The sequence below is a fragment of the Girardinichthys multiradiatus genome, chromosome 4 (assembly GCF_021462225.1).
Source record: "Girardinichthys multiradiatus isolate DD_20200921_A chromosome 4, DD_fGirMul_XY1, whole genome shotgun sequence".
NCBI classification, from domain to species: Eukaryota; Metazoa; Chordata; class Actinopteri; order Cyprinodontiformes; family Goodeidae; genus Girardinichthys; species Girardinichthys multiradiatus.
The window spans coordinates 18,519,522-18,545,058 of record NC_061797.1 but is presented as its reverse complement, the minus strand read 5'-3'; the positions used below and the strand labels follow the sequence as shown (position 1 = coordinate 18,545,058).

At 39.9% G+C, this 25,537-nt stretch overlaps 1 protein-coding gene across 4 annotated transcripts; it reads right to left on the bottom strand.

Moving 5' to 3' along the window:
* Positions 1-33: 33 nt before the first annotated feature.
* phka2 (phosphorylase kinase, alpha 2 (liver)) lies at positions 34-24,193 on the bottom strand. 4 transcript variants are annotated; one of them, XM_047363227.1, is made up of 32 exons: positions 23,722-24,193; positions 20,816-20,974; positions 20,410-20,457; positions 19,252-19,420; positions 19,078-19,160; positions 18,560-18,640; positions 18,340-18,438; positions 18,111-18,257; positions 17,968-18,021; positions 17,658-17,780; positions 16,775-16,870; positions 14,556-14,663; positions 14,280-14,358; positions 13,930-14,064; positions 13,742-13,851; positions 13,460-13,604; positions 11,721-11,799; positions 11,465-11,613; positions 11,224-11,394; positions 11,008-11,126; positions 10,784-10,920; positions 10,517-10,679; positions 7,044-7,123; positions 6,872-6,950; positions 6,659-6,788; positions 6,472-6,573; positions 5,725-5,843; positions 5,624-5,647; positions 5,129-5,182; positions 3,780-4,010; positions 3,490-3,690; positions 34-1,023 (listed from the first exon to the last, which is right to left on the bottom strand). In XM_047363227.1, exons 1-32 carry the CDS (start codon positions 23,797-23,799, stop codon positions 850-852), a joined length of 3,726 nt encoding a protein of 1,241 aa, XP_047219183.1. In that variant the 5' UTR covers positions 23,800-24,193; the 3' UTR covers positions 34-849. The 4 variants fall into 4 exon arrangements, with proteins under 4 accessions (XP_047219183.1, XP_047219185.1, XP_047219184.1 ...); XM_047363229.1 differs by lacking the exon at positions 5,129-5,182; XM_047363228.1 differs by lacking the exon at positions 5,624-5,647.
* Between the last annotated feature and the right edge of the window lie 1,344 nt (positions 24,194-25,537).

Sequence of the window (25,537 nt, the reverse complement as noted above, 5' to 3'; positions counted from 1 at the left end):
GGGACATGCAGAGCGTAGGCAAGAAGAAGAATCCAGGATGTAAAAGTGTTTATTTCAGGCAGAATACACCATGATCTGTACCCGTCAGTTGTACACAGTCGAAGGTGCATGCAGTCAGCACAGATGTCATTTCTGCTATAAAGTTGATTTAAATAAGTACGATTGATTAAAGTTGTTACCGTCTGCAGTTATTAGCAAAACTATACTTTTTCTTTAAATCCCTTCTGGAGAACATTATAAAAACTAGCAATAAAACCTAGTCCTGCAAACCACAAGAGTTCCTCTTTTCAATGCAAATAAATAAACCATTAATATACTGACGGGACATTTCAGCTGGAAAAATATGGGGTGACATTCATATCCAGACATACTGAGAAACTAATGTTTTATCTCCACCACTGTAAGTGAGCCTTATTTATACCAAGACAATAAAATTCAAAATGTGCTAAGTATAAATAAAAGTAACTGAGCAAGGAAATAAATTATTGATTTGAGGGAAATAAGTAGTGTGCACAGTGATCAAAGTATTTTATATGGATTACGAATCAGTTCAGTAGTCTGACGTTTTACCTTAAAAAGGACTGAAATAAATTAAGTGACCTAAAAACACACATCAGTGCTTGTACCATTACAAATTTGTAATTTAAATACTTTAAAATGTCCACACATTTAAACAGCAATCACAATGCGGACAACAAAATACAATTAATTTGTACAAAGAAATCTGCATAAGCTGCCAAGTACATGAGAGCCAACTGAATAATTAACACTAGAACCACGAGATACAAATTAGATGCTCTGCTAAATTTTTGTTACCAGACAGGTTTTATTCAGCTGGTTCGAGTCTGTTCACTGCATCAGGCAGCTGGAACTCGGCAGGAAGTCTTGGACGTAGGTGACGACTGCCTTGGAGAGATAAGTCATGGTGCCATAGCTGCCGCTCGGGGCGCTGTCGTAGAAGAAGTTGCAAATTCCGGTAGCTGGGTCCTTCTCGAGGAAATAATCGCTGGCGCTGAGGGATTTCTGGAGATTTAGAAATAGACCGATTAAATTTCACTGAACACACAAAGATTGAATATGTGTTTTTATCATTTGTCATCATGTATCTTTTTGTGTAGTGTTGTGAAAAAACATTTCTGTTCACAGATCTGTTTTTTTTTTCTTTTACTGTTTCACATAATCAACCAAATTTTAATATCATACATAAGATAACCCGAGTAATGGAAAAATACTGACAAACTACAGTGGTTGGACAATGAAACTGAAACACCTGGTTTTAGACCACAATAATTTATTAGTATGGTGTAGGGCCTCCTTTTGCGGCCAATACAGCATCAATTCGTCTTGGGAATGACATATACAAGTCCTGCACAGTGGTCAGAGGGATTTTAAGCCATTCTTCTTGCAGGATAGTGGCCAGGTCACTACGTGATACTGGTGGAGGAAAACGTTTCCTGACTCGCTCCTCCAAAACACCCCAAAGTGGCTCAATAATATTTAGATCTGGTGACTGTGCAGGCCATGGGAGATGTTCAACTTCACTTTCATGTTCATCAAACCAATCTTTCACCAGTCTTGCTGTGTGTATTGGTGCATTGTCATCCTGATACACGGCACCGCCTTCAGGATACAATGTTTGAACCATTGGATGCTCATGGTCCTCAAGAATGGTTCGGTAGTCCTTGGCAGTGACGTGCCCATCTAGCACAAGTATTGGGCCAAGGGAATGCCATGATATGGCAGCCCAAACCATCACTGATCCACCCCCATGCTTCACTCTGGGCATGCAACAGTCTGGGTGGTACGCTTCTATGGGGCTTCTCCACACCGTAACTCTCCCAGATGTGGGGAAAACAGTAAAGGTGGACTCATCAGAGAACAGTACATGTTTCACATTGTCCACAGTCCAAGATTTGTGCTCCTTGCACCATTGAAACCGACGTTTGGCATTGGCATGAGTGACCAAAGGTTTGGCTATAGCAGTCCGGCCGTGTATATTGACCCTGTGGAGCTCCCGACGGACAGTTCTGGTGGAAATAGGAGAGTTGAGGTGCATATTTAATTCTGCCGTGATTTGGGCAGCCGTGGTTTTATGTTTTTTGGATACAATCCGGGTTAGCACCCGAACATCCCTTTCAGACAGCTTCCTCTTGCGTCCACAGTTAATCCTGTTGGATGTGGTTCGTCCTTCTTGGTGGTATGCTGACATTACCCTGGATACCGTGGCTCTTGATACATCACAAAGACTTGCTGTCTTGGTCACAGATGCGCCAGCAAGACGTGCATCGACAATTTGTCCTCTTTTGAACTCTGGTATGTCACCTATAATGTTGTGTGCATTTCAATATTTTGATCAAAACTGTGCTCTTACCCTGCTAATTGAACCTTCACACTCTGCTCTTACTGGTGCAATGTGCAATCAATGAAGACTGGCTACCAGGCTGGTCCAATTTAGCCATGAAACCTCCCACACTAAAATGACAAGTGTTTCAGTTTCATTGTCCAACCCCTGTATGTTGCTTCTTTGTGCTGAGTTTTTTTTTCCAATCTCAAACTGTATCCTGCTATGGATAAAGTGTGAAATATGATTTTTTTTTCCTCTTCTTACCTAATGTGGTCTCTTTTCTCATCTACCTAAATGTGTGATTCCATTACTTAAGTGACATTACTTCATGGATTTTCAGATTTCTCAGGATTACCAGTGAAAGCCAAATATTATTTGTATTTGAAAATTTGGACTAAAGCTGTTTTTACACCAATGACCAGAGAATTTTAGATTTCTTAAAAGGATTGTATTACAACTATATCATACCAGTGACAGCCAAACATTATTAGTATTAAAAAACTTTGGACTAAAACTGTTTTATACCAGTGACCCAGCTTATTTGAATGATGGGACCACAGCTGCCTCATACCAGCGACCTCAAGGATTAATATTATAATTTTTCTTCTAGCACCGGATGAATTCCTTACCACAGAGGACTTAATGAGCTAATTACCTCTATTAGAAAGATTGGATTAAAACCAGCTCTTACCAGTAAACTACCAAGGATTATTAATGTCATTTGATTTGTTTTTCTCTGTATCATTGTAATGTTTTTCCTCATGTGCAATGCTTTGAGTGCCTTGTTGCTGAAAAACGCTATATAAATAAACTTGACTTGACTCTCGGAGTAATTCTCCTTGGCCAGCCCCTCTTGGGAAGGTTCAGAAGGGTTCTATGTTTTGTGCACGTGTGGATAATGGCTCTCACTGTGGTTTGATGAAGTCCCAAAGCCTTAGAAATGGCTCTGTAACCCTGTCCCTAATAGATGGCATAGCTCCCCCCCAATATATGAAAATTTTATTTAAAAACAATTTTTTTGTTTACTCAGATTATCTTTGTGTGATATTATAATTTGTTGCCAGTTGTATGACAGAAAAAAGCAGACACAGAGAAAACCTGTAAGGTGGCAAATGGTTTTTCATGGTCCTGTAAGCTGTAAGTACCTGGTCATTTTGGAAAAGATCATTGGCCAAATGCAGAATGCGGTCCACGTGGATTATTCCACCAATGCTGTCTACGTCCACATCAGCCACCAGACCCAGAACCATCACAGTCTCCACTAGCAGCTGCCTGTACTCTGGTTGAGGGACGTGATTCAGGACCGACTCCACTTGCACTGCAAATTTGATCTCTCCGGCTGTCATCTACACAAGAAAGCTTTAATAAAGTCACACATCCATGGACATGCATGCATACCAAGGCCCAAATTCCAGTGATAGTAGGAACATGTTACCTCTCTTGTGGTGGAAGAGGGCAGCACGTATCCATCAATGGACAGGCCATGGCACTTCTGGAGAATCTTCCAGACTCTCTGGTAGAAACCCATCGGCACTCTGTTGATTGCTCCATCCAGCCGGCGTCTCCTCAGCCACTGGCCCTGCCTCTCCTCCCAGTGCAGCCCGTCTCCCGGACCATGTCCCACAGGGGACAGAATTCCACTGGGGGTGGAGGGGCTGCTGCAACGCTGTGGTGAGTGAAGGACCAGCAGACCACTGTTCTTATTTTCAAGCTTATTTGAGCCCATTAAACAAGTCAGAAGTAACTGCAATTTTTCCCACAACACGGGGCTAAGGTTAGAGCTCCTTGACCGATTTGTGATTGGTGGAGATAGACTCTGTGTAATAAAGAGATTAGGAGCACATACAAGTTTGTTGTATTCTTTTTTTTTATTAATTAATTAATTTTTAAATTATGCATGCAGTCATTCATGCAGAATGGGTCACTGAAAGATAATAAAGGTTAAGACTGGCATTATGATGTATTCTAGTTTTAAAAATAATTACCCTGTGTACACAAAAAGGCAGTCCTTTATGCCTATTTATGTACTATCTTTGTGTGGCTACAGAGTGGTACAGATTGTATTATCTCAAATTAATTTGCAAAATACCGCATTGATATAGGTGTACATATTAGTTCACTATGAGTAAAGCAGTCTTTTTCAACTAAGTATTGACTATGTTCCTTTACATTATTACTGTTTTCAGCTAATTTCCCCTCGGGGATCAATAAAGTATCTTTGAATTGAATTGAATTTATGTCATTAATTCTTAGTAACATAATTGATGATTTTGCCAGAATTCAACATTTTTTTTCCTGAACCTTTAGAGATGTTGGATAAAATTCTCTTTTAGTCTTGATTTGTCTGTGAAACATTAAAAACGGTGCTCTTTAAAACATTGGTTCTTACATGTCTTTTTGGTTTGCCTGCCACACATGCACTATGTTTTCCACTGATGTGAAAAAGCTGAAGAAAGTTTGTTAAACAAGAAGAGAAAGGACTACAGACATTTCTGCTTTCAAATTACAGACCAACCTTATTCACTGCATGTTTGCAGCTGTACCAACACAACAGCTAAACTTTGCAGAACAGATAAATTAACTTTGGTTGTTATTTTAAGAATGCTTTTAACAATGGCCCAGAACAATCTGACATAATAATGCCATTCTCAGCAATTAATGTGGACAAATCACTGAGGTGTCTAAATTAAGCAAGAAATCATCAAGTATGTGATGCATACAACATTTTGTCACTGAAAGGGATGAAGCAAGCCAGTGTGAAGCAGTTGAAATGAAATGGTTTACCGTGGAGCGAGGGGAAGTTACATTGCTACTCAAGGAAAGACCGCCACTGAAGATCTACACATAGGACATGGACAGAGGACAGTTTGAGATGGTTTGCACAGCTCTAATTACGTAGACATATGCATGTTAAAGCATAGCAATAAAACAAGACAAATGCTAAAACAAGAAAGAAATATGAGGGTAGACCACTCTTGATCATGGCTTAAGTTGATTAAAGAGGTCATAAAGTTGTAGAGATGTTTGCTTTATATGTGATGGTCTTCTACATAAAAAGAAACACCCTGCAGATGGATGTAACACACATGGAAGAGCTGCAAAGCATGTTCTCCCGCTGACGCGTCACGAGGAGAGTCACCTCAGCTAGGGAGGCTGCTGTGGTACACAAAATGTTAACAGACAGCGAGCAATGAACAAAATTTAACCGGCGGCTTGATTTTTATTTTTAGATCGAGGTTAGAAACAGACACATGCTAGAAATGATCAAAGATAACCCACACTGAGAGGTCGAGAGCCATCCAGCTGGATTCAAAAGCAAGATCAATGTTAAAAAACAATGACAGACAGACAGAGGGACAAATATCTTCTTTCTCACTCACATGTTTTATCTCGTTCTTTAACCTGTGAATCCCTGTGCGTTCAGTCTTCGTGGCTCCTGTGTGGCCCAGTTCATGAATAGAGATTGCAGGACTAGTGGCTGTGGACTGGACTGGACGCACTGAGAAGCAAAAAACAAATAGTAGGTCGAAAAATGTGGTTTACTCTGACTGTCGCACCTGAATAATAGCCACAGTATATGAATAACACCAGAACCACTCTGACTTGACAATGGCTATCGGGTTTAATGCTGTGCTTCACAGTTTCAATATTTCTGTACAAATATAACTTTTAATATCATTTCGTTTTTACTCAAAACCTTAAATTAATCAAAAAACAACCAAGTTAACTAAGTGGAGCAAAAACCTAGCAGTTTAACCTGAACGTTAGTTAAATTAATCCGTACTACATACTGTAGCACAAATTAAAGACGTATCAATTTAAAATCCTTTAGTTACATTTTGTTATTTCTGAGGGTACTGATAACTGGCAGCGGTGATTCTGTAAAAAATATTTTTTTATTCTTACATTTCCAGTGGGAGACTGGAAGATGAAGAATCTATTTTAACAAATTTTCCGGCACCTCACCATCTGATGGTGTTTTGACATTGGATTGCACCTCTCTGCTTACTCTTTCTTTAGTCTTTTAGCTTTTGTTGAAGCAGCAAAAGCTTTTCAATCTGGAGAGGTGAAAACCTGACATAATTTGATTAAAGTAAAAAAAAAATAAACTGTGGAAAAAAACTCACTGCTTCTCTCAACCCCAAACTCTTTGCCACTGAGGATGTGATGCAGCAGGTTCTTCATGTCGAACGGACTCAGACTCATTAAACTCTCAGACGCCTCCTCTCCTACAAAAGCATCACAAAGCTTTTATTTTCACTATTTGCTTACACTTGGGTCCTTTCGTTTGCATGTGTGTGTGTTTTTCCCCACCAGAACAGTGCAGGCTGCGAGCTAGCTCAGTGGCCATCACTTGCATGATCAGTCCAATCCTGAGGCGGAGCATGTCACCGAAGAGCGTCGGCTGGGAGCGCACGTACATGGCCAAGTACACCATGATTTCCTTTAGCAGAAACACAAACAGGTCACAAGGGGGAAGGAAAGCATCCAAGATCATGAAAGAGGTTTAAAACGCGACAGGTTCACCTGGGTGAGTACTGCTATACTGATGTCCTGGCCACTGGCTTCATATATCAGAGTGTTTAGCTCATCGGGAGGAAGTGGACTGAGAGAAACAGTGGAGCAAAGCAGGGCATTCATGTGCTAGTAAAGCTTTTTTGTGAAGATGAAAACATCTGCAACCTCCTCAACAGCTTACATCGTGATCACTCTCTCTCTTGGTTCAGGAGGAAGACCAACAGTCAACTGCTTGTGATGAGAAATCAGATCTGTGCAGGCCTGACATAAAGACACAAACAGGATTAAAATCGTCATGTTTTAAAAGAAAAGATCTTAGATTACACTTATGTGACTCAATCAATTCAAACGTCAATAAGAGCTACACAATATCTTGTGAATAAATTGTCATCACAACATCAGTGTGTGCAATATTCATATCCGAAAGGACTGTTAGAAGTGCAGTAATTGTTAAGTCAAGTCAAGTTTATTTATATAGCGCTTTTCAGCAACAAGGCACTCAAATCGCTGTACATGAGGAAAAACATTACAATGATACAGAACACAGAAAAACAAATCAAATGACACTAATAATCCTTGGGAGTAATAATAATTAATAATCCTTCTTACTCGTAGAAATTGGTTCCAAGCCACTCTTGATAATAAAGCATCTTATGCTAAAAGAAGATGATGATAATATTGATAGTCTCATCATTCCAGTGAATTCTAACTAGTGAAGCTGAGTCGCTGGTACAAAACAGCTTTAATCCACATTTTCAGGTGCTAATAATATATTGGTTTTACTGGTACTGAAGTTGAACTAAGTAATAACAGTCCATTGTAGTCTAACTACAATTTTCTAATACTAATAATGTTTGGTTTTCGCTGGTAATACTTCTGATAAAACAAAAAATCTATGAAAAAGTAATGAAATCACACAATTAGGTGCAGGGCTAAGCAAGACACAAGAAGAAAAGATTTTGCAAGAGTGCGGTGGAATCCTGGGGGTGTGAATATATAATTGTGAGTGTGTGTGCAAGAATTAGACTGTCAACACAGATAGAGCGCCACTGTCCTTGAGGAAAGAGATGGAAGTTTTCTCAATCAGCCGCAAAGTCTTATCTGGGTCACAGCTGTTCGGGGGTGCTGGGAAAGAGCGCCATGTTTACATAACATCCAGGACATATTTTGTCACTTAGAAGTTGCCAAGGCCACGTTTGGGGCACCAGATTTAGAAAAACGATAAGTGATCTGGTTCAAGCAGTTGTGTGGATTTCCAGCCACTTTAAGAGTTTTTACTGTTATCTCTCAATTGCAAATCCAAATATCCAAGTTTTTGGGAGTTTCCCACAGTTCTGGAGCGAACAACCTTCTCCATGATTAAATCCTTTCACCTCTGAGTCCAAAAGCCGCTTCCAGGCTATGATTCTGTAGAACCGTATCCAGCTTGCGGCTTAGTTCTCTTAACAATTCAGTCTGAGCATTGATCGCTCTGCAGATTCCATCCTTTGGGATGCTTTGAACAGCTGCCCACGTTTTGCTACTCACTCGATAAGTCAGGTAACCGCCGGCTCCAAAAAGCAGAAATCCTATTATCAAAAATCCAAATACAAGGGTTGGACAATGAAACTGAAACACCTGGTTTTAGATCACAATAATTTATTAGTATGGTGTAGGGCCTCCTTTTGCGGCCAATACAGCGTCAATTCATCTTGGGAATGACATATACAAGTCCCGCACAGTGGTCAGAGGGATTTTAAGCCATTATTCTTGCAGGATAGTGGCCAGGTCACTATTGAAAATGTGTGCGTCCTCCACCAAGAACAGAGCAAGGCTAATATATTGTTAGCTAATATATTCTAAGTGTTATAAACTTACATTTTCATGATAATTTAATATTTAGATTTAACATTTCATTCAACCAAGAATTTGTTTCTGACAGGAAATGAGACTGGCATCTCTTAACAGATAATAGAACAGAGTAAAACAAGAAATCAATTTTAAAAAAGTGATTCATCTGTTTTTCTTTACATTTGATTAAAAATGTCATTCTGAGAGTTATTTTAGCCCTTCTGAATAATCAAAGAAAACCTCTTTATTGGCATTACAGCAATCAAACCATTCCTATAACTGCTGACCTACTGGTATTTTGATCATTTATCTTTGATGATGAGCTTCAAGTCTTTGAGGTTGGTTCTCTTTGCCAACACCCTAATCTTTAGCTCCCTACTCAGATTTTCTATCACATTCAAGTTGATAGTCTTGCTGCTCTGAAACATTAATATTACATCCAGTCAGAAGAAATATGTTTGTAAAAATAAACTAATTCCTTTAGAGCAGAATCTGCCAGGGGTATGAATATTTTTGGTCTTAACAGTAAACATGCAAAAAGGATTTTCCTTTGGTCTACTAAACATAAATTAACAACTTGAAAATGTATTATTCAAATCAAAATGTAACTTTTATACAGAGAACCTGTTGGTATAGGAGAGTTTTGAGTATTTTAGCTAAAATTTCCATTTTCACAGTTAAATTCTGAGTCTTTTTTAATCATCAAGTCTAAATTAGTAAATGTTTATGAAATATATCCATTTTCAATCCACTGGGATCACCCCGTGCACACAAAGGCAATTTAGAGAGATCAGTTAACTTCAAACCCATATTTTTGGACAGTGGGAGGAAGCTGGAGCACCTGGAAAAAACAAAAGCATGCACTGGGAGAACATGCTAACTCCATGCAAAAAGACCACAGGCTGTGAACCTTCTTGCTGCAAGACAACAGTGCTACCAGCCGGACCAATGTGCAGCCCATTGTCCTCAAACCAATCATTCGAGCTATTAAACAGAAAAACAGGCTTCAAGTTGACCCACAGAACAAAATGAGTCAAATATATTTATTTCTATCATTTTTTAAACTAAATCTAATCAAATTAATGCTTCCTCTTGATTGAAGTGTTTTTTTAGTTGAGTTGTTTTTTGTAAAAAAAACAATGAGACAATCAGAAATGATTGTGTCTGGTATACAGGCAGAGTTTTGTTTATAGTAAATGTTCTGTTTCCTTGTTGGAATATCATTAAAATGAAACTAAATGACAGCATGAACTTATATTGACAACTTGATCAGCCAATCACATTTTGATTTGCAACCAGTCTGTTTTGCTCACAGCTGCGTGTTGGTTTTAATGGGAGATGTAGTGATGTATTATGCTGATCAGGGACCTTTAATGACTGAAAATGGCAGCAGGTAGAAATCAGGTTATTTTGGGTGTCTTTTGTGCTGCTTCTATGAACAAGAAAAATATTTTTAAGACATACATTTTTGCATCCGAGATGGATTGGCACATACAAAGCTGTAAGATATTTGGGATAATAATCAAAAACAAATATACTGATGGTTAAAACGATGAACTCAAGACTTGATGTGGTGCATGATACTGAAAGTGGTATCATAATTATATCCATCCTTTATATGGAAACAGTAAGAACAGAAAGATTCTTTCCAAAGATACATTAGAAAAGAGAAAATAAATTCATTTTAATAAATTTTTACACACTTATCCTGAAAATAATTTCCCTACTTTTTAAGACTCAGTAGGAACCTTAAGTTGAAAGGTTTTATCTGATCAACCATTTAGCTGACTGTTGGCATAAAAATAATACAGACTTCTCACTGACCTCAGCGAGGACCTCCACTCTCTTGCGTAGTATTCCAGAGATGTGTCTAATGAGCCCCCACTCTTTGCAGGCTCCAGCTTGCACATACAGTTCCTCGAGCAGCGAGCGCACACTGACCCCGCCCTGTCCAGGACCTGACAACTCCACCACCCAATCCGCTCCTCTGTGTCAGAGAACATAACATAAAAAAATACAGGACAACAAATTACAAGAATAAATTAATTATTTAAGTTACAGTTAGTGTGTTGCATTCAAATATCTGCGTACTTCATAACATAGAGTATGTAGAGGATGTCAGCCTGGTCCTGCAAAGTGGGACAGTCTTTTATCTGATCCACCAGTGCTGCAAAGTCGGTGTTGCCCTGAGAGTCTCGTGGCAGGTGCAGCTCAGAGATACTGCAGAGCTTCAAAGAGGACATCAGTGTGAATCTTCCACCATCGCAGCAGAGATAAGACAAACATTTGCTGGTGCACGGATATGCTTTTCATACCTTGGGCGGCTCGGGCTGCTTCGCCTGTGGGCCAGGCTGGGGATAAGAAACTTCAAGGAGATTCAGGGATCTCCGATGCTTGTTTGTTATCGCAGTCACAGGAAGATACAAGGAGGACTCTGAAATATACGTTCACAATAGATCAAATAGGGAGTGGCAGAAAAACCTGTCTGCTTGATCATTAATCATGTTAAACGTTAAATCTTGAATACTTACTGGGCATTTTCAAGCCTTGGACCTGAGCCATAAACGACAGGATGTCCCTGGTGGTGTGCTCAGGGCTGAAGACGTGATGTCGCCCCCTCTGGATGGGAGGTAGGTGGGACTTGGTGGTAGTGCTGTGTAGGAGCTGCGTGAGGTACTGGTCAAACATATCCTTAGACCCCACTGTTTAAAAAAAATTATTTATTAACAAAAATCGAACTGTGAAAGTGGAAATGCATTGTTGCTAACTTACAATCAGGTGTTTCATATTCTGCTCTGTATTCCTCATTATCTTCATCGTCTACATCATCAAAAAAACTATCATCACTCTCTTCATCCAGGAAGGTGAGGCGAGTGTAGAACGACGTGGTCTGGACGCTGGCCAGATCTGAGATCTGCACCCTGTGGGATCACACACATAAAAGCTCTCACAAACAGAAGAAATTTGTTATCTCACATTTATTTGAACATGGTTGTGGTTTTACTACTGAATATGGAAGATAACAAACCTCGCTCCGGCAAAATAGCCGTCTTCCAGCTTCCTGAGCGTGGATAGGATACATGGATCTATTGCATCCCCTTCTTCAACTGGATGGGAAAGTAAAACCTGAAATTACTTTGTGGAACTTTAAAATGTGAACAATTATAGTTTTCTTGTGTGAGATTGGCCTGATTGTCCCTTTAAATGTTTCAGATCGTCATACTAATTTTAACATTATAAAAAGATAATCTGAATAAATACAAAACACAGTTCTCAAATGATGATTTTACGCATTGAGGTAAAAAAGTTATCCAAAAGAACCTTGCCCTGTGTGACACAGTAATTGGCCCCTAAACCTAACAACTGGTTGCGCCACCCAGCATCGACCATCAAACGTCTGCGATATCTGTCAACGAATCTTTGACATCGCTGTGGAGGAATTTTGACCCACTCTTCTTTGCAGGATTGTTTTAATTCAGCCACGCTGGGTTTTTTAGCATTAACAGCTTAGTCACGCAGTAACATCTTAATTGGATTTAAGTCTTAGATTTGACTAGGCCACTCCAAAATCTTCCAAAACCATGTTTGACTGTCAGTAGTGTGTTCTCTTTCAGAAAGGCTGGATTTGTTTTACTCCAGATGTAACGGGACACACAATCTGTAAAACCTTCCCTTTTTTTCTCATCTGGCCACAGAATATTTTTTCACCGGCCTTTGTGTTCTTTTGGGTCAGAAGTGGTTTTCACAGTGGAACTCCTGAATGGATGCGATTTTTGACCCGTCTGGCCTTTACTGAGAATAGTGAGTCCCTAATTTTTGTAGGCCAGCCACTGCTGGGAGGGTTCACCACTGCTCCATGTTTTCTCTATTTGTGTATAATGGCTCTCACTGTAGTTTGAGGCACAAAGCCTTAGAAAGGGCTTTGAAAAATCTTTCCAAAGTGATAGACATTAATGACTGTGTTTCTCATTTGTTCTTGAGTCTTTTTAGATCGCAGCATGATGTGTTGCTTGTTGAGCACCGTCAGCCTACTTCATGTCGTCAGACTGGTTCTATTTAAGTCATTTCTCGATTCTACAGGTCTGTCAGGAATCAGGCCTGTGTGCGACTAGCGATAGTGAACGATGCTTTCCAACAAATGTAGAATAATTATTATGAAATCAATATATGAAATCTGATTTTAATGTTTATTCAGGTTGTCTTTGTCTGATATCAAAATTAACGATCTGAAACATTTAAAAGTGACATAAAAGCAAGAACAAAAGAAACCTCTAAGGTGGCAAATACTTTTCAGCTTATGTTTAAATTAAAAGGGATCAAATAAATCTGGAATAAGGTATACATTAACTTTTAACAAGTGTTTTAAAATGTGTTGAATTTATCAAGCCAATTTAGGAACCAACAGCATTCAAAAAGATAAATTAGACCTACAACATTTCATTGGTCCAATCCACATGTGTTAAAATGTGTTATTAAATGTTTTAATGTTATTAAAACAACAAGAATAAATCATGATACAAACCTAACCTATATTAATGCTACACAACAAGTCAATCATGCATGAGCAGCGATTTTCTTTCTGTGTGCAAAAGGTCGCTCAAGGTTTGGGATTTGGAACAAAATACTCAGTCTAGTAATCTATGCGCCTAGTATTAACTACCTGGACAGTCTCTTATTCTTGCTATAAACCATGAAAAAAGAAGCAGAATAATGTTATACTAAGTGGAGATTGTTTGAGTTTTAGGATGTATTTTTGAGCATTTGTACCCAGCATGCTGTGTGTGATAGGGAAGGTGAGCGTGGGCCGTCCCGTCATCCTCCAGCAAGAAGAAAGATAGGCCAGTTCGGTTCGTAACATCTCCACGATCATCTGGTTGTCCAGCGCCAGGTAGAAATGATGCTGATCCAAAAACTGTTCAGGGAAGGAAGAAAGGGGAGAAACATGAAGAATTCAAAATGTTACTAGAATTGTGTATTTGCGTCCTCCTCATCTGAGGTGTGGTTTTGTGTTCGCAGTTATGACATCATGCCAGCCTGATGCTGTTTTACCTGAGGCGTGAAGATGTAGGAACGATTCCTGATCTCATAGAATTTGGACGTTCCCAGAACACCGATGTGTCTATACGGCCTCCCGCTCAAATTCAGCTTCCTGCAGTTTCCTGTGACAAAGGTGGTGCTTGTTACTCTCTACATAAATACATACAGCCCCAAGTTTACAAAACCAAGTGTGTGATTACCCAGTCTGACATAGATGTGGCTCAGGATGCGAGCGGGCATGACTCTAATAGGCAGAACCTCTGATATCGTCTGTACCGTAACACCAGCACCTTTTAACAACTCCTTGATCTTTTCTGACTCTGCTAAAACACAGACTATAACAAACCAAGAGATAAACCACAGGTTTTTGATAGTTTTGAAACTATTTGTGGTACAACAGACACTATTCCATGCCTTGAGATGAAAATTAGGATTCTGGGACATTTGGTTTTTCTATAGCAAGCTGAGCAAGTCTTTCTACACTACAACTGTTTTCAAATATGTAAATAATACATTTGTTTCTGCCACTTAATAATAATTAATTACCAACCTTGCACCACCACGTCAGGTTTGAACTGCGTAGAGAACCTCCTGTTGAGAGGATCTATCTCACCTGTTGCAAGAAAGCCCTAAGGAGACGAGAGGTAAAAAAAAAGGATACTTCCTATATGTTTACATTTGGAGAATTGATTTAATATGTTGGATTTATTTCTCATTTTACAGCATCTTTCGTCATATAGCTGTCGTCTCGTTTTACATTTTGCAACACACCCAACACGCCCTTGTGTTATTGAAAAGGGGCTTATAATATGTTCTCTGTCATTACCTCAGCCAGAAGACAGCCCACGATGTAGAGGGATTGTCCCCACATGTGTGGAAGCTGTCCCATGGCCAGTCTGTCCACAGTGTGAGGATTACTGTACTCCTCCTCCACCTGCAGAGGAAATATTTGCTCAGCAAATTAACTTCCATCTCCAGCTGATAGAGCAAGAGATGGATGTTTATCCGACAAGCAGGAAAATACAACGAACATGTTTCTCTAACTACACTGCTCAAAAAAATAAAGGGAACACTCAAATAACACATCCTAGATCTGAATGAATGAAATATTCTCATTAAATACTTTGTTCTGTACAAAGTTGAATGTGCTGACAACAAAATCACACAGAAATCATCAATGGAAATCAAATTTATTAACCAATGGAGGCCTGGATTTGGAGTCACACACAAACTTAAAGTGGAAAAACACACTACAGGCTGATCCAACTTTGATGTAATGTCCTTAAAACAAGTCAAAATGAGGCTCAGTATTGTGTGTGACCTCCATGTGTCTGTATGACCTCCCTACAACACCTGGGCATGCTCCTGATGAGATGGTGGATGGTCTCCTGAGGGATCTCCTCCCAAACCTGGACTAAAGCATCCGCCAACTCCTGGACAGTCTGTGGTGCAACGTGACGTTGGTGGATGGAGCGAGACATGATGTCCCAGATGTGCTCAATCAGATTCAGGTCTGGGGAACAGGCGGGCCAGTCCACAGCTTCAATGTCTTCATCTTGCAGGAACTGCTGACACACTCCAGCCACATGAGGTCTAGCATTGTCCTGCATTAGGAGGAACCCAGGGCCAACCGCACCAGCATATGGTCTCACAAGGGGTCTGAGGATCTCATCTCGGTACCTAATGGCAGTCAGGCTACCTCTGGCGAGCACATGGAAAGAAATGTCACCACACACCATTACTGACCCACTGCCAAACCAGTCATGCTGAAGGATGTTGCAGGCAGCAGATTGCTCTCCACGGTGTCTCCAGACTCTGTCACGTCTGTCACATGTGCTCAGTGTGAACCTGCTTTCATCTGTGAAGAGCACAGGGCACCAGTGGTGAATTTACCAATCCTGGTGTTCTCTGGCAAATGTCAAGCGTCCTGCACGGTGTTGGGCTGTGAGCACAACCCCCATTTGTGGACGTCGGGCCCTCATACCATCCTCATGGAGTCGGTTTCTAACCGTTTGTGCAGACACATGCACATTTGTGACCTGCAGGAGGTCATTTTGCTGGGCTCTGGCAGTGCTCCTCCTGTTCCTCCTTGCACAAAGGCAGAGGTAGCGGTCCTGCTGCTGGGTTGTTGCCCTCCTACGGCCTCCTCCATGTCTCCTGGTGTACTGGCCTGTCTCCTGGTAGTGCCTCCAGGTTCTGGACACTACGCTGACAGACACAGCAAACCTTCTTGCCACAGCTCGCATTGATGTGCCATCCTGGATGAGCTGCACTACCTGAACCACTTGTGTGGGTTGTAGAGTCAGTCTCATCAGAATCAGAATCAGAATCAGAAAAGCTTTATTGCCAAGTACATTTTTGGACATACAAGGAATTTGTTTTGGCGTAGTCGGTACTACCACGGTGCTACCACGAGTGTGAAAGCATCACCAACATTCAAAAGTGACCAAAACATCAGCCAGAAAGCATCAGTACTGAGAAGTGGTCTGTGGTCCCCACCTGCAGAACCACTCCTTTATTGAGTGTCTTGATAATCACCAAAGATTTCCCCCTGTTGTCTATTTCATTTGTACAACAGCATGGTGGCGCAGTTGGTAGCACTGTTGCCTTGCAGCAAGAAGGTCCTGGGTTCAATTCCCGGCCGGGGATCTTTCTGCATGGAGTTTGCATGTTCTTCCTGTGCATGCGTGGGTTCTCTCCAGGTACTCTGGCTTCCTCCCAAAGACATGCCTGTTAGGTTAATTGGTCACTCTAAATTGACCTTAGGTGTGTGCATGGTTGTTTGTGTGTTGCCCTGTGATGGACTGGCGACCTGTCCAGGGTGTACCCCGCCTCTCGCCCATAGACTGCTGGAGATAGGCAACAGCTCCCCCGCGACCCACTATGGAATAAGCGGTAGAAAATGACTGACTGACATTTGAAATTGATTGTCAATCAGTGTTGCTTCCTAAGTGGACAGTTTGATTTACTTATTGTTGTTTAAGTGTTCCCTTTATTTTTTTGAGCATTGTAGTATTACTATGCATGATTTCATTAGTGCGATACCTTGTCAAGTGGTACAGCGTAAAGTTCAGGCAGCAGTTTGATGCCATTCTTCCCTCTGATTAAAACGCCTTCTAGAGCCTCTCGGTACTCTTGCACCTGCATACCAGAATTTATTAGCACTGCAGCAAAGTTTGAAACCATTACAGTAAATGTTTTACAGTCCATCTGCAGCAGGAAAGCCTGGAAAACAGAATATGTTAGCAAAATGCAAAATGAAGGAATTTGTTCTGAGGAAATTATCATTTTAAGTTCCAATAATTATTAATACAGTCACTGATTATTATTATTATTATTATTATTATTTATTTTTTAAAGACCTTGATACACTATAAGATCAAATGTACCATGGCATATAGAGTGCATATTTATTCACATCCATATTGCTTGTCTTTCACTAGCAATTATAATGAAAATTTGTCATTAATTCATCCATTAATTTGGGAACATTTATTCACAACAAAACTACCATTTGTTGTTTTTCAGTTGACCAGATGGTCTAGTGACTTTGAATAGCCCATGATAGAGAGTCAATTCCCCAAATCAATCTTCAAAATGGGAAAGATAAGAGCTTTGCAGTCAAGCAAGGCAGATGTGTGTTAACCTTCATAAGTCAGGAAATGTCTTCAAGTAAAGAGCTACTGGTTTAAACTTGTCCACATGTACGCTGAGTGCATTAATTAAAGCATCTACAACAGCACAAACGGTTACCAACAGGGCTAAATAAGTACCCTGGTTTATCTTGGCACCATGCACTGTTAGGAGGGAGGTTAGGGAGATAAAAACAATCACTAAAGCTCATTTTTAGAGAACCAAAGCAGATGTTTCAGTGAAATTTGATGCTACAAAATGTTTTTTTGCAGTAGAAATCTTTCATTTTTCTTACCTGGACATGATCTCCAGTAAAAATACCATCGAGGATGAGATACGTCCAGAAAACGGGCCACTCACATTCAATGTTCTCAAACAGCTTGAGCTCCGCAGGATCATAGTGCAGTCGAGATGGATCCTGGGGGAACAACAACCAGAATCTTTAGCTTTGCAACCCAAATAACGCTATGCAGACATTTCATACAACAAGAAAGACTTGAATCTTATGCCGTTCCAACACACTAGTACTCCCCCCTCCCAATAATATTGTGGCTTAAATAAGTAGGCCATAAGCCTTTAGATTTCTAATAGAGAAAATGTAAAACCTCTTTAGGACAGTGATATCCATCCCTGATGAAGCGGCAGCAACCATAGCGACCCTGAAATTAAACCAGAGGGAAATTCAGTCTACAGACTGACTGTATGAAGCCCCGGCATGTGTTTCATTTTTCCTAGCTTGGACTTGTACCTGCAGCTTGCTTATAATTTCTGACTTAGTGATGGCCACCAGATCAGCATCCTCCACAGCAAAAGCAGGGAAGGAAATAACGGACAGAAGGCCGGCATCTATCTCCTTGGAAGTTGAGGCCCTTGGTAGCATGGAGCACAGAATGGCCTGGGAGAAAACACAGACAGGCAGGGCGTGTAGGTAAAAGTACAAGCTGGTGCTAGGACGGCTGGAAGTAAGCTCAGGGTACCTGGCAGTGTTCCACCTCGTCGGGGAGAACGTGGATGACTGACTTTGGACCTCCGTAAGCTCCAAACAGATCCAACTCATCGATTGCCTCCAGAGCTGCCTGCAACATTGACTGTACTGTAATTATTTGCATTAAATTGTTAAAGATGTTTTTATCGTTACTGTAGCAGGGGGTTTATTATAGAAGATGACAGTGGAAAAAGAAACTGACTATCCTGTACCTTGGCCATTCCTACTGAGCTGCCGTTGAGCTCGGGGATGCCTTGGTTCGTCTTGTCACCTCGCTCCCACATCCCATAATCCTGCAGGAGTCAGACACTCACTATATCAATTGTTATGTAACACTTTTCTCCTGTTTACTAAACATTTGAGCATGTACTGGATAAATGATGAAATATTTACATTCTCATTTTGAATAAGCTTCATGCAAAACTGTCCTTCAGTCTTGAGTCGGGTTTTATTTAAATAGACTTGGAAACAGAGATTTCTGCAATCCTTAGAAGTAGTCTTGATCAGTATTTCTTTCACCCTTTTTATACCTGAATCATTCACAGCTCAGGGTTACGTGGCTTAACAAGTAAACTAATATTCCTACAAATGGTCAAAACCTAGAGTGAAAAATCCAAAGAAAAACCTGAGAAATGCAGAAATAGTGATTAAATGGCTGTAAAAATATAAAAGAGAACCCATTTCTCTTTCATTTCTTTGCCTCGTACCCCAATCCGAATCTGATGCTTACCGCCACTTTGTAGGCTGCTTCAATGTAGAAAACCAAGTTCTGGATAAAAGCTACTTCATCGAGGTTAGAGATTATTTGGAGACCTGCAGGACAAGACACAAAATAAATAAATAAAATAATAAATAAAAAAACTTCCTCAGGAAATCCATCAAAAACTGTGTATTATCGATGCACCTGAGGCTGTCATCTGTGCCAGCATCAGCAGGTAGATGGAGGTGGCGTCCACCTGGAGGTGGCCCCACTGGTCGTCCCTGACCACCATGCCGCAGGTAGCTGTGTTATATTTGGCATGCAAGCAATCCTTTGTAGTCTGAGTGTGTTTGAACTTCTCCACCTTATCCACCTGAACACATATAACAAGAGTACAGGGTAGAGGGTAAAGGAAACCTAAGAGGAACATGATAACCAAGGAAACCACAAGGAAGAACTTAAAGAATCTATGTAAACAGGATGAGCACAGGAGACTCTGACGGCAGGGTTTGTGAAGAGACCTTTTTGACAAATGTTCCTACAAGCAAGTCCTCATCCTGCTAAAGAGATTTGACTCTTTGATCACCTCCACCTTTAATAACCATTAAATGTTCAATATAAATTTTAAATGCGTATAAAAGGACAAATACATTATTTGATACTTGCCTCCGGTTATGGTTGAAAACAAATGATATAATAAACCTTATGGTGCACTTTAACTAGTCAATATTGTGGCCTGAATGTACAGGTAAGTCCAGAACTATTCATACCCCTGGAAGATTTAGATTTTAAATTGTTTTCATTCAACCAGCAGTTTATGATAAGCAATGTGGCAGGCAGCTCTTAAAAATAATAAAATGATGTAAAAGGAGTATACATTTTGAAAAAATTTGTTTTTTTAAATTTTATTTAAAAAGGCATGTCAAAAGTTATTTATACCCTTGGGCCTAATCCAAGGAAAAGTCTTTATTGGAATTCCAGTGAGCAAACCCTTCTTATAACAGCTAACCAGCTTTTGGGATGTTTCCACTGGTATTTTAAGCATTTTGTTTTGGTGATGAGCGCCATCTCTTTGAGTTTTGAAGCCCTCCTTGCCATCACCCTGATCTTCAGCTCCCTCCACTGATTCTCTGTCAGATTCATTTCATACTCTGGCTGTTATAATGTAAATATAACTTCCAGCCAGAAGAAACGTGTTGGTCAAATTAAGGCAGGAGAAAAATTTTCATACATAAGAAACCTAGAGGCGATGTTGACAAAAAGCAATTTAAAATGGAAGCAGATTGCAGACTAATGGATTTTCTACCCCCACAATGTATATTTGAGCAAAGACACAGACCACATGCAGACACAGAGTCTTACCTGTCTCATCATGCACTGCAGAAGGCCCTGCATCAGTTTCACCACGCTCTGCCAAATAACATAATATTAAACAAGTACAGTTGTAACTTCAATACAGTACTTTTACATGTTTAGTTAATTTATGTGTTAAAGATTTGGATAAGGGAGAAATAAGCATAAAACTCATCAAATGTGCTGAAGGAGGTCTAGTTTTGAGGAAAAAGCTCCGGGCGAAATATTTCTTAATTTATTTAAAACTTTCACGCCTTGTTTTAACACTTGTTTATTTATTCAGCATGTCATCTATTAGTTTATTAATGTAGTTCAAATGAAAATGTGAGATCCAAGGTGTTTTAGAATCTCTGGATCTACATAAAAAGCTGGAAAACAGGCACGGATGTACGTATCATCTCATGTTTTCATGTACCTGCTCCAGTTCGTAGGCCTTGGCCTTGTCTTCATCGCGGTCTGCGTTCTTACGGTAAGCCATGCCCAGCCCCCACACAGCCAGGACACTGTACACGTTGTCCCTCACCCAGGCATCTTTCTTCTGAACACTGGCAGGGAGAAGTCCTGTCACTGGGTTCTGAGGAAGGAAGCGTTCAGCAAAGAATAAACATATACTCTTGGCATGTGCAATTCCATAATAAGCCATAACCAAGGATTTCTACATATCCTTAAGTCAAAACTCCATACTCTGTCATATTAAAAATTCCCAGTCCTTTTTAATCAATTAAATACCAAAGTTAACTGAAAAATAATTTATGGTGGATACACTATATTGCCAAAAGTATATGTCTGTGTATTTTTACATGTACATGAACTCGGCAGACATCATATTCTTAAGGTATAAGGTCCAATTTGTTGATGGACCCACCGTTGCCAGCAAGAGCCACTTTAACCACTCTATGAACATCTTCCACAGGGTTTAGGAGTGTGTTCATAGTTAGATGAGAAAACCAGAATTGCACTGACTTGGTGGTGTTAACTAATACTTTTAACAATATAGTGTTTGAGGAGAGGCCAGGTTCTAAATATGGAACCTGGACAAAAGAGGAAGGAAGGACATATGAGCGTATGGAGAGACGGACCAACGTATGGATGCATAGATGGATGGAGAGTTAGGCAGACAGATAATGAAAGGAAGGAGAGAGGGATGGATGGATGGATGGATGGATGGATGGATGGATGGATGGATGGATGGATGGGATGGATGGATGGGATGGATGGGATGGATGGATGGGATGGATGGATGGATGGGATGGATGGATGGGATGGATGGATGGGATGGATGGATGGATGGATGGGATGGATGGAGTGTTTAGATGATGGGACTGGGAATAAAGTCTTTGAATGCAACTATTTTCCATTCTATATTTTTTTTTATACTTTCCAGATGGGTAAAATATCTCCACCTGTCCTTTTCCCTCATTAACACAGGAGACACAAGTATCGATTTATTTTCTTCTACCTGTTTCCATCTAGAAAGGAGCTTAGAGCAGGAGTACACAAAAAATACACACACACAAACATATCCACATTTAAGCGATTACATGTAAACATGACAAGAAACCAACAACAGCGCTGAGTCAACATTACCTCCTGCAGCACAGCTCAAGCTTAGCGTTACAGCGTGACCCTGATGACCCGTTTCTCAGTTTCAAAAATCCTTCTTTATCTTTTTTTTAGTTGTCGCTGCTGTTTTCTTGTGATTAAATGGAAGCGATTAAATCATCGATCTATATGCTGCAGACGGCTAAAGTTCACACAGTCTTGACTTTTCTCTAAGAGATCAAGAGGAAGGCAGAAGTAAAAACTACATCTGAAAATGTTCATTAAAATAAAGAAATTGTTTAAAATGTTATAAATGTTCAGCCACAAAGTTATTTTTGTTTTTTATTTTTTTACCTCAAAACCAAACAAAACTGAGTGACTGACCTGCAACAGTACCCAGTTAATCCTCAAACCTGATCCAATTTATTTAGAAAATCGATGAAATGTTAATAATTAGTAAATATTCACCAAATAATCGGGTTCTTACCGGCCACTTTCTATGAACACTGAATTAAACTTAATAGTTTACAGCTACGTTTGTCTTTTACTGACATTAACAGATAGCATAACCGAATATCAATGAGAGACAAACGAGGCGTCCCTATAAGGTAAACTGCGTCAGTGTGAACTCAAGAGCTGTTAGATAAAGGTGCACAGCTTCCCAGGCCTCAGCTGATTCCCGGAACTGACCTTCGCTCCAACGTTGTTGATTTCTAAGTGCAGCTGCTGTGGTTGAACTTTAGCCTTTATGGGCTGCAAAACATCTAAATATCTGCAATATTCCTGCGGGGAGCACGGGGGATATTTGATTACAAAGGCACAAATTAAGAGACCGTTTTAGAACATCTATGCTTGCAGACATAAAGTTGGAAAATACATTATCTGCAAACACTGATACCAGTTTATTGTGTTTATATTTTAAGGATATTGTATTGTTATAGTCTTGTTTATGCTGTTTTACTCCACAATGTTTTAAAGTTTAACATTTTGACTAAGAAGTTTATTAAAAAGTGCTTTATGAATGAGGATATTAATCTACATTACATCCCACCATATGCCTTATATAAAAAGTGTATTGCTGAAATGCACCAATCAGGCTTTTCCTGGTCAACGCCATAAACAAAACAAAGAAAATGTGCTATGTTGAAACGTCATGTGTCCCAAACCTTTATCTGACTTTTATGAAATCCAAAAACGTTTCTCAAACCAAATTTAGACTTACTTTTGGTAAAGTTTTGACTTATGGCTCTTAGATTTCATGCATTTAATGAATAGAGGGAAAAAATATTTTATATTATTCTGTTTTGAACCTGCAGATTATGGGCCAGAGGGCGATCAAGGGAAAACTTGCAGATTCCAATTGACTGCATCTCTTGTGTATTGCCCTGTTTTTTTGAAGAAAGAAGCAGAAATTAAATTGTTCCACAAATCAGAAAAAAAATGGATCATGTAGAAACAGGTCAGTGTGGATCACGAACAGAAACAACAAAAACAATGGGACAGAATTATCCTCATTTGCTATTGGATATTAATCATCATCAGTGTAAACTGCACTATTATTACCACAAGCTGTAACGTGCCTAAAGGTATTTATAATGTAATGCAACAATAATAATTGTACAACTAAATGGATTATGCAGCTCGATAAAAACAGTTAGCCTGGGGATTCACAGCTAAGGAAGTTGCAGTAACTTTGTTTTGCGTGAATAAATAACAGCAGTTTTCCAGGCCTGGGGAAATGATTCCCTCTATTGGACTGCTCCATGTGTCTGCACCCACCTGATGACACAGGATAGTCTCCTGGACCAGCCTGGCATATCCGTCCAGCCTCACTCCCGAGTTACTGCGGCTCCTCATCCTCACCGATAACAGCGCAAAAAAAGTGTTTGCCGTTCGCCTCCTAACGTTTCAGCATTTTTTATTCTCCCCGTTAAATAGGATAAAAGTAAGAGTAAAATGAAGCTTCGTGACCAAGCTAAGTTTCTACGTAGCCTCCCATCTTCCCTGTCCTGCTGAGCCTGACTGACCTCTGCAGAGGCGACTCAAGCTGCTAAAAAGCTCGCTAGCAGTGTAGCATCTAGACGGCTCCTAACTCCAGATTTCCTGTCCGTATTCACGTCCAGGAAGTCAGCTGTCCCGGTAAAAGTTGCTGATTTGGAGTGTCAGGGCTTGTGGATAACACTGCGTGAGTCAGGCGACGTATGTGAGTGCCTGAACATCCATTCTGTACATTGTGTTCTTAATCTGTCACAGTCTGCCGGCAGAGGGCGCCAAACTCCTCTACTCGTGATGGAGCTGCATGTGAGCAGCATTACAATAAGCCGGTGATGTGTTGGGGGCCAAAAGGGCCACAGCCCCAGCACATCCATCATTTGGTAAATAAATGTTTATATATGTGATAGTTTAAGTAAAACTGTAATCAATACATTAAATAAATAAAAAGTTATAAATGTTCATATAAAAGTCATATATGCTTGATTAATTCATGTTTACTGTCACAGTCATGATTTAATGGATCATCAACTAGACCCTAACATGTGATTGGTTAATCTGAACAGCAGTTATATACTGCAGGACAGGACAATGTGATTAAGTACTGGAATAAGTATGTATGTTTCTACCTTATAATAAATTAAATTTTTAGGTATTCAGTTTGGGTATTTAAAAAAAAAATTATAAAAAAAAAAAAATAATAATAAATTCCGTACAGGGTTGGTGGTATCTGGTGCCTGTCTCCAGCCGTCTATGGGTGAGAGGCGGGGTTCACCATGGACAGGTTGCCAGTCCATCCCAGAGCAACACAAAGACACGCAGGACAAACAACCATGCACACACCCATTCACATCTAAGGGCAATTGAGCGAGACCAATTAACCTAACAGTCATGTTGCTTTGCTGTTTCAGGGCCTGGAAGACTTGCTATAATTGAATCCTGGAGGAGAGTGTCTACCCATCAGTCTGTGGCCTTAAGATCAAGTTCACTTGGGTTATGTGACAGAATCATGTTTCAAATCAAACAAGCAAGGCCACCTCTAAATGGCTCAAGAAGCAAAAGGTTTTGGAGTGGCCTAGTCAAAGCAAAGTAACCTCTAAATTAATTACACTACCGGAATTAAGTTTAGAGTACAAAGAAAATAAAAACCAAATCATAATCATGAGAATTGTGTAAAATTCTTACTTTAATTGTTTACACTGGAGCCCAAATAACATTGAATGATCTGATTATAGTATTTTGACAGTGTTGCTCTTGTATATGACCTCTGAAGTCTACATTCACAGTTGGAAATGCACATTTTCTTGCAGCCAATTGTTTGCCGAGTTTTGTTTTGTTTTTTTGTGATCAGCAATGAGCAATATTTATGGAAGTAGAGCCTATTTATTGTCGTGTATTATTAACATGTCCCTTTATGATTATTCCCTTAAAGTTTTCTCCTACCTTTTATCATAAATGTTATTGTAACTAAACAAAGAGAAGCAAAACCAGGAACATGGTAAACTATGAGCCACCGCAAGCAGTAGTTATTCTCACTCCCATATTACGTCATAAATAACGGAACCTTACAACCAATCAAATTGCACACCCCTGACTTTTTCAG

Excerpts from the sequence above, each read along its gene's own strand:
- phka2 (XM_047363227.1), bottom strand. The coding sequence starts at position 23,799 with ATGAGGAGCCGCAGTAACTCGGGAGTGAGGCTGGACGGATATGCCAGG. Across the intron at positions 18,439-18,559 it reads GCTCAGTAGGAATGGCCAAG|GCAGCTCTGGAGGCAATCGA; the intron begins GTACAGGATAGT and ends TCAATGTTGCAG. Across the intron at positions 1,024-3,489 it reads ATCTTTTCCAAAATGACCAG|AAATCCCTCAGCGCCAGCGA; the intron begins GTACTTACAGCT and ends CTAAATCTCCAG.